This window comes from Castor canadensis, chromosome 12 (assembly GCF_047511655.1).
Source record: "Castor canadensis chromosome 12, mCasCan1.hap1v2, whole genome shotgun sequence".
Classification (NCBI taxonomy): Eukaryota; Metazoa; Chordata; class Mammalia; order Rodentia; family Castoridae; genus Castor; species Castor canadensis.
Window position 1 is genome coordinate 120,858,374 of NC_133397.1, and position 14,865 is coordinate 120,873,238.

At 34.1% G+C, this 14,865-nt stretch overlaps 1 protein-coding gene across 2 annotated transcripts in view; it reads left to right on the top strand.

The window, feature by feature from the left end:
• Window positions 1-7,554, top strand: part of Col11a1 (collagen type XI alpha 1 chain) — a 197,516-nt gene extending 189,962 nt beyond the window's left edge. Inside the window, exons 64-67 of one of the 2 annotated variants that reach the window (XM_074050884.1) lie at window positions 1,153-1,265; window positions 2,666-2,734; window positions 4,386-4,619; window positions 5,776-7,554. In XM_074050884.1, the coding sequence (XP_073906985.1) occupies window positions 1,153-1,265; window positions 2,666-2,734; window positions 4,386-4,619; window positions 5,776-5,922 (563 nt within the window). In that variant the 3' untranslated portion in view covers window positions 5,923-7,554. The remainder of the gene's footprint in view (window positions 1-1,152; window positions 1,266-2,665; window positions 2,735-4,385; window positions 4,620-5,775) is intronic. The other variant, XM_074050883.1, reaches the window with a different exon arrangement.
• The last annotated feature ends 7,311 nt before the right edge of the window (window positions 7,555-14,865 follow it).

Here is a 14,865-nt window from a genome sequence, read left to right on the forward strand (position 1 = left end):
ATATATATTTTTGAGACAATATATTACTATGCAGTAGTTCTGGCAGGCCTTGAACTTGTGATTCCACCTCCCAAGTGCTGAAATTATAGGCTATTAATATATTACTTGAAAAGATATTTGATGAGAATATTAATCTAAGAAGTGAGATAAAATTGTTTCCCAGGTGATTCAGAATTATATATCCTTAAAAAAACATAAAAATATTGAACACTTAGGTTGTTATCTCTGGTTGATAAAACCACGGATGGTTTTTATTTTCTTATATGGTTTTCCTGAGAATTCCAATTTGTTTTAGGAGTGAATACTTAAATAATATAATCAGAATAATGTTCTCCAATTCCATCCATTTACCAGCGAATGACAACATTTCGTTCTTCTTCATGGCTGCATAGAATTCCATTGTGTATAGATACCACATTTTCTTAATCCATTCGTCAGTGGTGGGGCATCTTGGCTGTTTCCATAACTTGGCTATTGTGAATAGTGCTGCAATAAACATGGGTGTGCAGGTGCCTCTGGAGTAACCTGTGTCACAGTCTTTTGGGTATATCCCCAAGAGTGGTATTGCTGGATCAAATGGTAGATCAATGTCTAGCTTTTTTAAAAAAGTGTGGATGTTTTGTTAACTCAGGTGTTTTTTGAAAAATAGTAGAAGCTATTGACTATTTTTTGAGGCAGAAAACAACCTTTTATAATTTTTCTTAAACAAGTAATATGAATTCATCTTAGAAATGTTGCACTTGGCTATCGGACTACTTTCCCTGCTAATAGGTAGTAATAGAAGATGACACAAAGAGTTGGATTGCATTTTTGAGAGACCCAGTACAAACCAATAAATTTGGGCTTTTAAGTTTTACATGTTTAATGTTAAATGTTTATTACATGCAGATAAACAGAATACTCATATTGGAAGAGACGGCATTTAAGCCAAAAACCTGAAAGGGGTTGACATGCTAAAAATTAAAGAGTGTTCCAATAGACTGTATGGGCTATTTACAAAGACATCAAGAAACTCTTAACTACCCAAATATATACCCTAATATCACCCAAAAACATAAAACGGAAAGAGATGTCTAATAAATTTTGACATCTAATGCTTTTGATTTTGATATCAGTGAATCTGTATATGATACAATTTTTCCTTCCTTCTAGGTGAATATTGGATTGATCCTAATCAAGGTTGTTCAGGAGATTCCTTCAAAGTTTACTGTAATTTCACATCTGGTGGTGAGACTTGCATTTACCCAGACAAAAAGTCTGAGGGAGTAAGTACCAATCTGTTTTTGTGGTGAATGTTGACAGTTCCTGCCATGTTTTTGCAATATTGAACTAAACAGGAAAATTATACTGTCATATTTTCATTTATCTGCCTTTCTTACAGGGTAATTAGAGCATTTCATTTGCATAAACATGAATAAGACACCAATGTGATGCCCAGAGTTAACAAATACTTCTTTCTTTTATCTTTCACCCAGATGTATTCTTTAGGCACCTGCTTGCTCTCTAAAATTCTATGGCTGTCCATGACACAGCACAGCTGAATCTCATATTTTAGTGCCTGCAGTGTATTCTTCTGCCCAATTACCACATGGTAGAACTCACAGCTGCATATTATGCTCAAAGGCAAAATTTTATAAAGAAATAATCTTTTATACAAAATGAGTATTCTCTAACTTTACATATATTTTAAATAGTCTCTTCAAACAAATTCCTTGATTTTCCCCCAGCATTATCAGTAATACTTGAGTTCCTCTTCTGAAGTGACATGCAAATCCTTAATGTAAGGAAAGATTTGTCACCAGCATAATTACATTTTTCAGACATTTTTATAAGTCAGACACTTTTCTCTTTATTGTATCCATGAAATAAATATCATTTTTCTTAGCAAATATTGTGGGCAGACAGAGGCACAAAAACCATAAAGGCAGACCAGGTAACTTTATGTGTAGCTAATCATTTTTAGGAGAAAAGTTAAGGTTGTGATTTAAGAATGGGTGCTAGTGACAAGAGACAAATCAGCTTCCATTTCCCAACCCCACTGATGTGAGGCAAAGTATAATGAAATTCTTGTAGCCCTACAGCAATGTGGAACCATGGAAAATGCTTCCCATAACAGTGCTTATTCAAAGTCCCTCTAGATGGGACTCTTTAGTTTGCTACTCTTTATCAGTAAACAAAAAAGGAGAGCTATAAAATACTCCAAAGATTTTTTCCATCAGGGAATGATTTGGCTTGCTTCTTGCTAATGACTTTCCCAGAGCATCCCATGCTTAGTAACTGTCCACGTATTTTCAGAGTTCCTCCTTTGACTATAGAAAGCTGATATAATGTGCCCTGCTGCTGACTGGGATTTTGGGGATTCCTTTGTAAGGTGTTCAGTTGAACCCTACAGCCCTCGATATGCCTTTACCCAATTGTTTTCTCTTTTCTGCTTTTTTGAGCCAGTAAAGGAAGGAAATGACTCAGTCTTCAGTCTTCCTCACAGGAAATCCACTGGCTCTATCGCAAATTTTGCTTATTATCTCATTTTGTATAAAACAGAGTAGATGCTATTTTTAAAGCTTGCTTAGTTCTTAATCTTATTCATATTTGATGATATACCCACATAAATTATGCTGTTCACAATTGCAACCTACTTTTTAATTTTCCTATTCCTTTGCAACAGGTAAGAATTTCATCATGGCCAAAGGAGAAACCTGGAAGTTGGTTTAGTGAATTTAAGAGAGGAAAACTGGTATGTTATTCCTTTAACATGAAACATTTTATCTCATGCTTCTGAGGGAAAGTTCAAACTACAGATTTTCAGATTCTGACTGTGCAATTCTAAATTATACCAAATAGGGTTCCATGTGTTCTACAGTTTGCTCTGTCTGATATCTCTTAGGCCACTGTGTTATCTTGAAGCAGGCTAAAGTTTTTGTATCAAACTAAATAGAATTATAATAAATTTACAAAAAATATATGATCAGCTTAATATTTTCTAAATATATTTTAAGAGTAGACATCAAAAGCAAATTCATATTAAGAGCTGGTTGAAATATATGATGATAAGTAATTCAAATGAAAGAGTTACTCAGTTATCCAGTTAATCCTTCAACTATTTTCTGTTCTTTATAGAGGCGCTGCTTTCCATTGATGATAATTTATGCATTTATTTTTGCTGTACAACTGTATACATAATATACATAATACTTAATGACTTTTGGCAAGTTCTCCACTTGAGTTGTAATTTTGTACTTCAGTCTTCAAGAAGCATACTAAAATGCACAGATATAACTGTGTGTGCATTTTGTTTTGTTTTGCATATTGTTTTGCTTTGCTGTGAATGCATTTCTTAAATAGGTTTTTTTAACCTCACAATGCTCCTTCCTCATTTTCTGATCTGTTTAACCAGTAAGGAATAAATAAAATCAATTATAAGGAAGAAAATCACAGTTAACTGCCTTTGCATGGGTTTAACCTAAATCTGGGTGAATTGAATTTTTTTCAATTTAGGCTTCTGTATTTCATCCAAGCTCAGACATTTTAAACATGCTTAATAAAATAACTTATGAGGATAATACAAGATGTCCAAATTTTTCAACTGAGACTGTATTCCTTCTATAACTACAAAATAAGCATACAAATAGGCACTCATGCTATCTTGGACACTATGCATGATGCTAGTGATAAAATCATGACTGTACACATCTAAGAATGGACACAGACATGTCTGTGCTGAAAATTACAGCACTGAAAGCACATTAGAAGTCTATGACCCTAAAATTTTTACCTTTATCTTTTGATAAGGGGACATGATTAAAGATTTGGGTAAAGTATGTTTGTCATGAAATTCTTGAAGGGACTAGGCAAAAATCAACCAACAAAGCAGTCGGGGGCTAAGCATGTGACTCAAATGGTAGGTCACCAGCTTAGCAAGCATGAGGCCTTGAGTTCAAACCCTAGTACCTCCTTTCTTACCCCCCACAAAACAGTTAAATTTTACATTGCAGTGAGATGCTTCAATGTTCATTGTTTCATTATTTTACCATTTTTTAAAGAAGATAAACAAATATGAAATATTTCTTGGAAACAGAAGCATTTGTTTGTTTGTAATGTTTACTGATTAAGAAACCAAAGCAAAGACAAAAAATGATTTCGTCAAAGATAAGCAGTGGTTACAGTAACTGAGGAGGGCATGCAAACTCAGGATTGGATCCTGAGATCATAAATTCCTGCTCTGGGTCTTCTGACCCTCAATTCACACTCTTTTTCTATAAGGTTAAAATGGTCTATGGATTATCTATATGCTTCTGGCATCACAGCTCACTGCCAACTGTGATTTATTCTTTATAGCATAAAAGAGGGAAAGAGTCTTGATGTGCTCTTTATTCTCTTATTCCCAGCTTTCATATTTAGATGTTGAAGGCAATTCCATTAACACGGTGCAAATGACATTCCTGAAACTTCTGACTGCCTCTGCTCGGCAAAATTTCACCTATAACTGTCATCAGTCAGCTGCCTGGTATGATGTGTCATCAGGAAGTTATGACAAAGCTCTTAGGTTCCTAGGATCAAATGATGAGGAGATGTCCCATGACAACAACCCTTATATCAAAGCACTGTATGATGGCTGTGCGGTGAGTATAATTTCCACTTGCCTTCTTTCACAGAGATGAGAAGCAGCATTTAACATCCTCCGTTTGCTACTAAGCCAGATTTCTCTCCTGAAATGAATGTCAGTTATTATTCAAATTTGATGCTTAACATTTGCATATTAAGATATGATGTATTAGAAACCACTAAGATTCACACACACAGGTACACACATGCATGCACACACACAGGTACACACACAGACACTCTGAAATAGGCACATTTTTGAAGCCATAGCAGAAGATATTATTTAGATTATGCATTATTTTGTTGTTTCTGACATTTGAATAGTATTACAACCATCTGTTTTTGAAATAAGAAAAATCAAAACCTTATATCATTCGCCTCCTTAATCCATGATTTTAAAGTGACAGGTAAAGGAATCGACTTTATGTAATTTATGCAACAGATATTTTTCACACCTATATTTTGTTTATAATTGGCAATATATATCCCCAGCTTGGGAGGTACTATCATTTTTGTTATTTTTATTCTCTCGAACTACTTTCCCACACATGAGAATTCCATAAAGTAGCTAATTGCTTTAGCTAAGTATTGACTGAAAAGAAGTTACAATTACAATTAAATGACATTATGCTTTTGACAAAATAAGTGGAGTACAAGTAAAGCACAGAAAAGAAAACAACGAAAATTAATGATTTGAAAGACTTTTCCAGTGTAGTGTCTTCTTAAATATTTACAAAATGAATATATAGCAGCAGAAATGTTTTGACTTTTGACCTTCTGTTATATTTCCATTTTTATTAGAGAATTTAACTACATATATATGTCTTAATTATAACTATAAGGACATTATTTACTTAATGAGAGTCAATACCAACTTCAATTTTCATATTAAATTATACTTATCAACTTGTAAGAGTCTTTTTAACTGTGTAATAGATTGGAATATCATACTTGAGTAATTAAACCTGAAGTGTCAACATTCAAAATTTAAAACTATATGTAACATCAGTGATAACGAAAAAGTATTACACAATTGTTGGAAATTTTAGTTCTTTACTCTCAAATTTGGTTCTTCTCGCTCACCTTCTTATCCACACTCAGAAGCTTAAGAAAAACTAACATATTTAGAAATATTAAATGATAATAATTTTTAATTTCTGCTTGATTCTACAGTCCAGAAAAGGATACGAAAAGACTGTGATTGAAATCAATACACCGAAAATTGATCAAGTTCCTGTCATTGATGTAATGATCAATGACTTTGGTGACCAAAATCAGAAGTTTGGATTTGAAGTTGGTCCAGTTTGCTTTCTTGGTTAAAAATGTGACAAAGAACATAAGAAATAAGCAGAAAACATACCTTGGTGCCACCAACCCATTTCATGCCACATGCAAGTTTTGAATAAGGATGGTAGAAAATGCAACATGTACGTATATGTGTACCATTTAGGAAAAGCTGATGCCTTTGGAGGCAGACTCATAAAGATTGAAGATAGTGTGGCTGAGATGGAAATAGGGCTGATTCTTGATTCTTGACCCTCATCTCTCCTTTTCCTATTTGGATTTTTTTGGTGCTGTAGAAATTAAAACAAAGAGAAAAATATATATTCCTAAAAATGGTGCTCATTCCCGTCCATCAAGGATACTATGCTAAAAGCGTGTTTGATAAACTGTAATTATTTTACGTACAGTGCTACACTGTTATTATGTGTCCCTTTCCAAAACTTGCACGTGTCTTTGAATTCCATTTGACTAATTTTATGACAATTGCGGAACTATGATGGCAATAAATATTGTATTACAAAACAAACAAAGTTGTGATTTCTGATGACTCCAATTCCATTTCTTTGATGAATAATAAAATGCCTTTGTATTTTACTATTAAATAAAGAGTTCAATTATTTGATGTTACTAAGAAATTACTCACAGAGCAAAACCTGGAAGACTTTGGGAGCACACTTCAATCAACTTCTTGTTTGCTGACAGTAAATTTGCTGAATTTCATCCAAAAATACCTAGCATTTTAATGCTTTATTCAATGCTATACCTCAAACTCTTTCTTCTCAGAATCCATTATTTTACAGGATACTTGTATATATGGAAAACAAGCAAGTTTATATTTTGGGACAGGAAATTATGTATAAGAAAGTATTTTAACAAATTGATGCCTCCATCAAGCAAATAAGCATATGTACATTTTTCCTCTCTTATCTCATTGTCTTCAGTGTGCTTCAATACTGCAGGTTGATATTAAAAATGGAAACTCAGTAATTATTTATGAATTTGTGCAATGTTAGATTTTAACCAATCAACTTCATGAATTTGATTCTAAATTGCATAGTATAATAGTTTTAAATATTATTTTACCTGCCCAACAAATATAATTTTTTCCTTTCAAGATCATTTAATTCATTGTTCGACCAACCTAATAGCTAACTACATATGGGTGGACTGTTTTAAAATTCATACTTATTCAAGACAATTGAAACATTATTTTTCCACTAAGGTATTTTCTTTCAGTGAAATAGCAGTAAAATTTAAAAATTACAAACTGAACTTTGTATCTATTTTAAATAATATATGTAAGACTTGAAAATAAATGTTTTATTATTTCTTATATGAAGTGTTAAACTAATTGATACCAGATTCTACTGGAACATTTTCAACTGATAATTTATCACAAAAAAGCATACCTGTAATACTGAAATTAAAACATGAACATTTGTCATTCATAATTTCTTTTATTTTTCAAATCAGCTTTGTAAATGTCCTTTCAAGAAGGGAGATATGAATCTTTTCAATAAACTCAAGTCTTGTCTACCTGGATTGGTCGTTATCTTTCTTAAATAAATTCCAAGTCATTCTCTTTTGAAGAAAAGGCTTTTGATTCTCTTTCTTGACCATCCAGATTAGAACACTTGTGTACTTTTGAATATCCATATAAACTTTCTGAGATAAATTATCTAAATTCCCCAGATGTGTAAAGTGCTAAACACTGTATGGTAACGCTATATTTTCAAAATAAAGATAGATTACATTTAGAGTTTCAAAAAGTTTTTTTGTAATTAAACATTTTACAAAGTCTTGTCAAATGATTCCCAAAACCTTTTATTTGAAATTAGTCTCTAAATATATGAGACCATGAAGAACACTACACATCAGACAATTTATTTTTAATAAAAGCACTGGCAATAAGAAAATAGTTTTCACATTAGCTTATGTCAGTGATTCAGGGTTATCTGTCTATTTAAATCGAATAACCTTAAATTTGGCACAGAGTGAATGAATAAATAAATTAACATACTGTTTTTTTTCTGTTCATATATTGGTACAATTTTCTGCAAAACATCAGTGTTTTTCTTTCCTTTATGATTGATTCAATCTGAAAAAAAAAACAAAGTTCAATGGAATAAAAAAAACAAAGTTCAGTGGAATAGAAAAGTATACATACTAGGTGACAGTTTAGTACAGACTCAAGCATGTGTCAGTTATTCATATGAAAAATATAAAGAATAATGTTGACCCTGCAGACAGGAATGGGTCACCAATATGAAGCACAAAACATTTGGTACAACTCTCTTTAGGAAAAAAATTACAAATATATAAGAGAAAGTACAAAAATGACTACTTTACATGAATATGCCTGAAATTTTTAAATGGAACCATACAAAAATCAGAAACTCTCACACAATGTCTTCATTAATTAATGTTTAGGTACATTTCTGTGATATTTTATTTTAGTATATTTTGGCTGAAATCTCTTTGAGTGCCTCTTCAAAAGGGAGTTTTATAATTTAATATCTAAAAGGGTTTCTCTAACATGTAAATCAAAAAAAAGTTTCCAGTTATCAATAGCTTAGAAATAGTACTAGTATTATAAAAATCTAGAATTGCTTTAAACTTTAGGAAAAACTATAACATTTCTACCATATATGCATATAAATTTATAGAATTTTCCCACAGACTAGCTTCTGATTGTATGAGTTTTAAATCTTCTCCTCTGTTGCAAATACATTTCATGTTTAAGTCACCATAAAACACGCCCATGCCATGGCCCAAACTCTGTCATGGCTCCATTTCATCACCATAACATTTCTGGTAATACAATTGGGCCATACAATGTTTCCTACACTAGGATTGTTAGCATTAGTGTAAATACAATTAACTTCAAGCCATATAATATACCTCAATGTGTGACGATATTATATAAACCCTAAATAAATGAATCCCTAATCGAATGTGTTACTCACTGGTTTCTGCCACACGAATGGAAAAGAGAAGCTGGAGTAGAAAGGAAAGCTCTTAACTGGCCATGGTCAAAACATCTTACTTTGCAAATTTTACCAATTATGTGAACATGTGACTATCTTTTTCCGAAGACTTGCTGAGTCTTAAATGATTGTAAGGAAACAATACTGAATTGTCAGCACTATTGCTTCATAGTTAATAGTCTGCTGCATACTGGACAATTGTAAAATCTGGGTTAATTAAGGGCCTAGCTCATGCATTAAGCAGGTAAGTTGATACTATGATTGATACTACTGTCACCACAGTATTTGTCTCTTTTTAACAGAGTTAATAACACCTGGGACACCTACCTCACAGAACATCTCTAAGCATTTACTCTTTAAAAAGTAAATTTTTAAATTAGGGCCACAGAAGTCCAAATTATCAGAGACTCATCTAAAAGATTTGCAAATGATACTGAGCAGCATTGAAAGTCATTCTAATATTCAAATTCATTAGCCATAACTTCTCAGCCCCTCTTTTTAGGCAGGATGCATTTTATGCCCCAAAAGAATGAGTTTAGTATGGTTTAGTATGTTTGGGATCTCTCAACTTGGCTAGTTCCATCTCCTCGTACTGGCTATATGATTAACCACTGTGTGGTGACAGCTACAACCCAGAGATCCACAGACTGCAGAATGATTTACAATAAACTATCTTACAGAAAAATATCCAGCTTACAACGTTGCAAGTTCAGCAACCAGTACCCAGATACCCTGGCAGGATCTCCATTTATTTTATATGCAGTTCTCAATCAATCCATATAAGGAGATTGGTCAGGGTAAAAAACTTGGAAAAATGGATTACAGACCAGTGTTAACTCCTCCCTTCAAAAACCACAACTTGAACTAATCTCTGAGGTGTTCTATGTGGTATAGCGAGTTTTTACTTTACAGTAACCTTATAACAACATTTCTACTCATAAGACTATCTACATGAAGTCAAACAAAGCCACTGATTCTTATTTTTAAGTTACCTATATTTGTCTGTAAGGAGATAAAGGTGACATCCTCTTTTCTGGTCCTCATCAGAAGATTTACCATTTGTCAAAGTAACAAGCAAACCTGATGTCCCAAAGCAGGTCTCATTGCAGAGGCAGCCTGGGGCATAGAGTAAACTGAGGCTTAGCTGTGGTCACCATGTTCTATTAGGGTCTCTGCTATAAATAAAATGTTTGGCTATTATTTATTTTGGCTCACAGAAGGGAATAAAAAAAGTTCATCTGAAATTTCAGAAACTTCTTTGTTCAACTCTATGTGAGCACTCAAAACTTTAAATTTAGTGTAACAAGTCCACAAAGAGATTTATTTTCAGATACCTCAGGTCAACATGGTGTTGCAGGAAGTTGCTAGCTGAGATATGGGTCACTGAGGCAGTTTAGCAGGAAGCAATGTTATATTGTGCCAGCACAGACTCAATGACCCATGTCCAAAGGCTGAGCCCCGAGAACAAATGAGTCTCAACTTACATACCCTTGTAAGCAAGTTACAGGGGCAATAAAATTAAAAAACAAGGTTTAATTCATTTATGGTTACATTAAATTCTATAGGCTACTTCAGCTTACTGCTAAGTGCCCTTCTTCCCCTTTGGATTCTTTAGGTTTTATCTCTCTGCTATGTCATCCCTTCCCCCCTGCTACCTTATCAGAACTCAGACCTGTCTGTTTTCTTTTGATCCTCCTCCCTGCTACATTAATGGTATATAATTAATTCCCTAATAACACAGGTTTAGGCCTCTTATCTATTTCAGGAAAGTAAAATAAAATATATTCTTAAACTGCTGAATAAAAATTATTCTTATAGCTATTATCCTATTAGGTAAAATGTATTTTCAAATCCAAAGAACCTTTGTAAATGCCATAATGTGCCCCCACTCAGCGCAGCAATATAAAAGAGCTTGATGTGTGTATTTACATAGCATCAATATTTCCTATCTATGTACAAAGAAAATAAGGTTATTTGTTAGATAATATAACTGTATTTAGTTATTTTCACAGAGGTTTAGATGTTTCACATTACTACTGAAAGAAATAATAATAAAAAGACCCTAGAAGTATTAGTTATTTAAATAAACATGGAAAAGTAATTTAAATAGTATAAGTTTGTTTTTAATTGTAGAGTTTGGGCTAAATAGAAGTCTCAGTATGATTTTTTAAGTATTTTCTAAAAATTCAGTCAGGGTGTTTGGAATCATTGAATCATGGAAAACTGATGCCACAAGCCATGATGATCATTAAGTCTTTAATAAATCAATAACCAAGTGCATGGTTTAGCACCAGGATGTATATAGGTTGTATTTAAAAAGGGCATAAAACACACAAAGTGTCAATTTTACAAAATAATTTTATGCTTATTTACATCTAATAGAGGGGACAAATCCATCACATTTAGAATAGTTTATTGTCAAGTTTCTGACAAAAGAAAAAACTAAAAGAGCACTAAACACTAGTTCATAAGTGTACATCATGAAGGACTTGTAGGTCTCTAAGAATTTGTAGAGTTGGCTTGGCTCTGTGGGGAGGACAGAAGGAAGGCCATTAAGAAATTCACAAGAGGATTCATAGGCAAACATGGGACAGGGCTCTGGGGAAATACCAGAGGGTGAATGACATAGTATAGTGTGGTGTCAAGCCTGCATTTAGGGTTAGATTAAAGGACTTGAAATTCACTCAGAGAAGTCTGGATACTAAACAGCAGTTAATACAGAATGAATGTTGATTTTTGAGTAGGCAAAGTCACAATGAAGTTCATGTTTAAAATGATTAAATTGGTAAGTTTTCCAGAATCTACATAGTAGGTAGTGTTCTGAAACAACCCATGAAACAAATCAGATAATAGGGACCATGTGCCAAGGAGCTGTTGGAAAAATCTGTAACCCAAAACAGATTTGGATGTCACTAGTAATAATCTGGATAATTTAGGATGAAGGGTGAAGTACAAAACAATTGAAAACAAAAATCCCATGACTTTTAATCATTAAAAATATTCCAGAATTATTCACCAGATGTGTCTTAAGTTATAGTTGTTTGTCTTCTATGACAATAAGTTTGTGCACATTTTCAACCACAAAAGACATATAATTAAAGAAAAATTAATTGGTAAAATTGAGTCATATTTTGTCCACTGATGTTTAAATTTTATAATTAAAAATTGACACATAAGGAATAATTAAACAGATGGCAAGTCTTGGAAATAATTATGTATAATTAATATGAAAATATTATCTGACTAGAAAAAGATTGGGGTAATGGAGCCCTTCAATGAATATTTAAATATACAAATGAGCAAATGATGAAATTGTGTCAATAACTCTCTTTCCTGCCCTTCAAAGTTAAACTCATGAGAGGAAGATTGTAAACACTGCCTCTACTTTCTTACCCACATGCATCACAAGCCATAGAATGTTCACCACATTCAATGTGGTTTTCTCAGAGGTGACAACTCATTATATCAAGACCTGCTCCCCTTCCTGTGCTCTTTATCTCCATCCACCGTGCTGCCTGGGCCAAACACATTTGGAATACTTACCCACCGCTTACTGTTCTTTCAAATCAGTTAGATATTTCTGTCAATTCTCTTTCTTAAATATCTTTCATGCCTGTTCTTTCCCATTCAGATCCATCATCACTGCCCAAGTTCACCAAGTAATGGTTTTTTAACCACAAAATCATTAGAATGCTCACTTTTTTCAGCTTCAGATCTAACCTCTACACTGAGAAAGAGGTCTATAAAAAATGCAAGTGTAAACAGCTAAAGCCCATTTATAAAATCCTTGAATTTCTGCCTATCACCTCCATCAGTGACTTTCATTTTTAAAAATGTTACTCTCTAAAGAACATAGATTGCATAATATCGCCTTCTCTTTTATCTACACGCACCTCATGCAAAACTAAAATAGCATTTTGCAAACACACTGATTGTGATGTATCCTGATATGTGATACTCCATTCTATGGTGTTACATTTACTTCTAGAAAATATTAGTTATACTCATTAAAGTGATAAATTACTCTTGAAAACATTGACAAATGAGTAACTAGCAAACCCTTAAAGTGGTGAGCAAGGCCCAAAAAGATACTTTCCTATTTTTTTTATGCTCATTCCTAAATAAGTTTCCACTAAAGAGCAAACTTCTATAAGATCCAGTAGTACCACCACTCCTGGGATATACCCAAAGGAGTCTGAGTCAGGTTACAAGAAAGACACTTGCACACCATGTTTATTGCAACACTATTCACAGTAACTAAGCTTTGGAAATAAGCAAGATGGCCCACTACTGATGAATGGATTAAGAAATTGTGGTATTTATGCACAATGAAATTTCACTCTACCACAGAGAAGAACAAAATTTTGTCATCTTCAGGTGAATGGATGGAACTGGACATCATCATCTTAAGTGAAGTTAGCCAGACTCAGAAGGCCAATGGCTGTGTGATTTCTCTCATAGGTAGAATACAGATCGAATGCAAATACAAGCAATATTATGAAAAACAGGTTATGCTAAGAGGAAGTCACATAGGTGAGGGGGAGGGTAAAATAAGGAAGTTAAGAAGGTGAATATAGTTGATGTACTTGCTACACAAGAATGAATATAGAATTCTTAAACTGACTGAAACCATCATAAGAAAGGGATTAACGTAGAATGAAGAAAAATAGAGGAGATGAACCACTTGAGGTTATAATACATATGATACATGGAAATATCACAAGGAAACTCCCTGTGCAGCTACCTTTATCAAAAACAAGCAAAATGTCATTTTTTTCTTTTTTTTTTCTTCTACAAACAGGAGGGTGGAACAGGTCCTTCCCAGAGTGGGTATACCAGTAGGAGGGATGAGTTTGCAAGAAAAAGGGATAGGAGGGTAAATACAGTGCAAAAAACATGTATATATGTATGCAAATGCAAAAATGATAACTTTTGAAGTTATTACAGGAAGGCTCTGCCTTCCCCTCCCTTACCTAAGATGTCAGCACACCTTTCTGCCTCCTCCATGGTCTCACCATGTGTCCTTTGTCTCTGTCTGCCTTCCCGTCCTTGGGTTTTCTGGGACCCTGCCTCCCATGAAAAACCTGTAGCGTGGTACCTTATGACTTAAGTTATTCCAACTAGTTTCCAGGCTTTTCAGTTTAAAGTAACTTTAAGTCAGCTGCTTTACAAAAGCGCTTACAAAACTGCAGGTGCCATGCTCACGCTGTAACTCCGCCCCCACAAGGGGAAGAGAGAAAGCAAACAGGTGCACCTATGCACAGGATGCCAGCTTCTGGACAGAGCAAAAATGCCTGCCACAGCTAAGAAAATCCATAAAGAGGACCCAGTACATCCTGATGCCAGCCACACATGGTGATGGCTGTGGCCCGCCACCACTAACCCCTAGAATAAACACACACAGAGTACACAGGAAGTGGGGAAGGGCAACAGGCCGCAGGATCAGGCTTAGGAAGTCAGGGTCATTTGTCCCAGGTGTGTGTGGAGGGAGTGGCACCTGCACAAGTCCTGCTCCTAGCCCCACCTCACACCTTGGGGCATCAGACTCAGCTCTTGTAGGCCAATTGTTAGCTCAAGGTTATAGTTCCAGAAATAACAAAATAGACATTACTGTGGTCTCTAAACTTCTCATTTAGAATTTTCTATACCTTTGGCCTCAGCATAAATTTTTCCCTCCAAATATTAACACTAGTTGTCCCGTATGGTACTGTTATTGGCCTGAAATGCCCTCTGAATGCCCTTTTCTAACTTTATAGGATCCTAACATTTTGTTCTTTCTAGATGGGACCTGAATCTTCCAGTGTTCTGGCTGGTAGATGTTGGAAGCTTTGTACTGAGTTCTGGCCTCAGTATGCCTTGGGTAACCAAGAGAAGTGGCCTTCACAGGATTCCTTAAGTTATAATACCATACACCAATTAGACCTTTTCTATAAAAGTAAAAAAAGTAAACTGAGGTCCCCTATACAAATTTCTACCTTCTAAGGCACTCCAA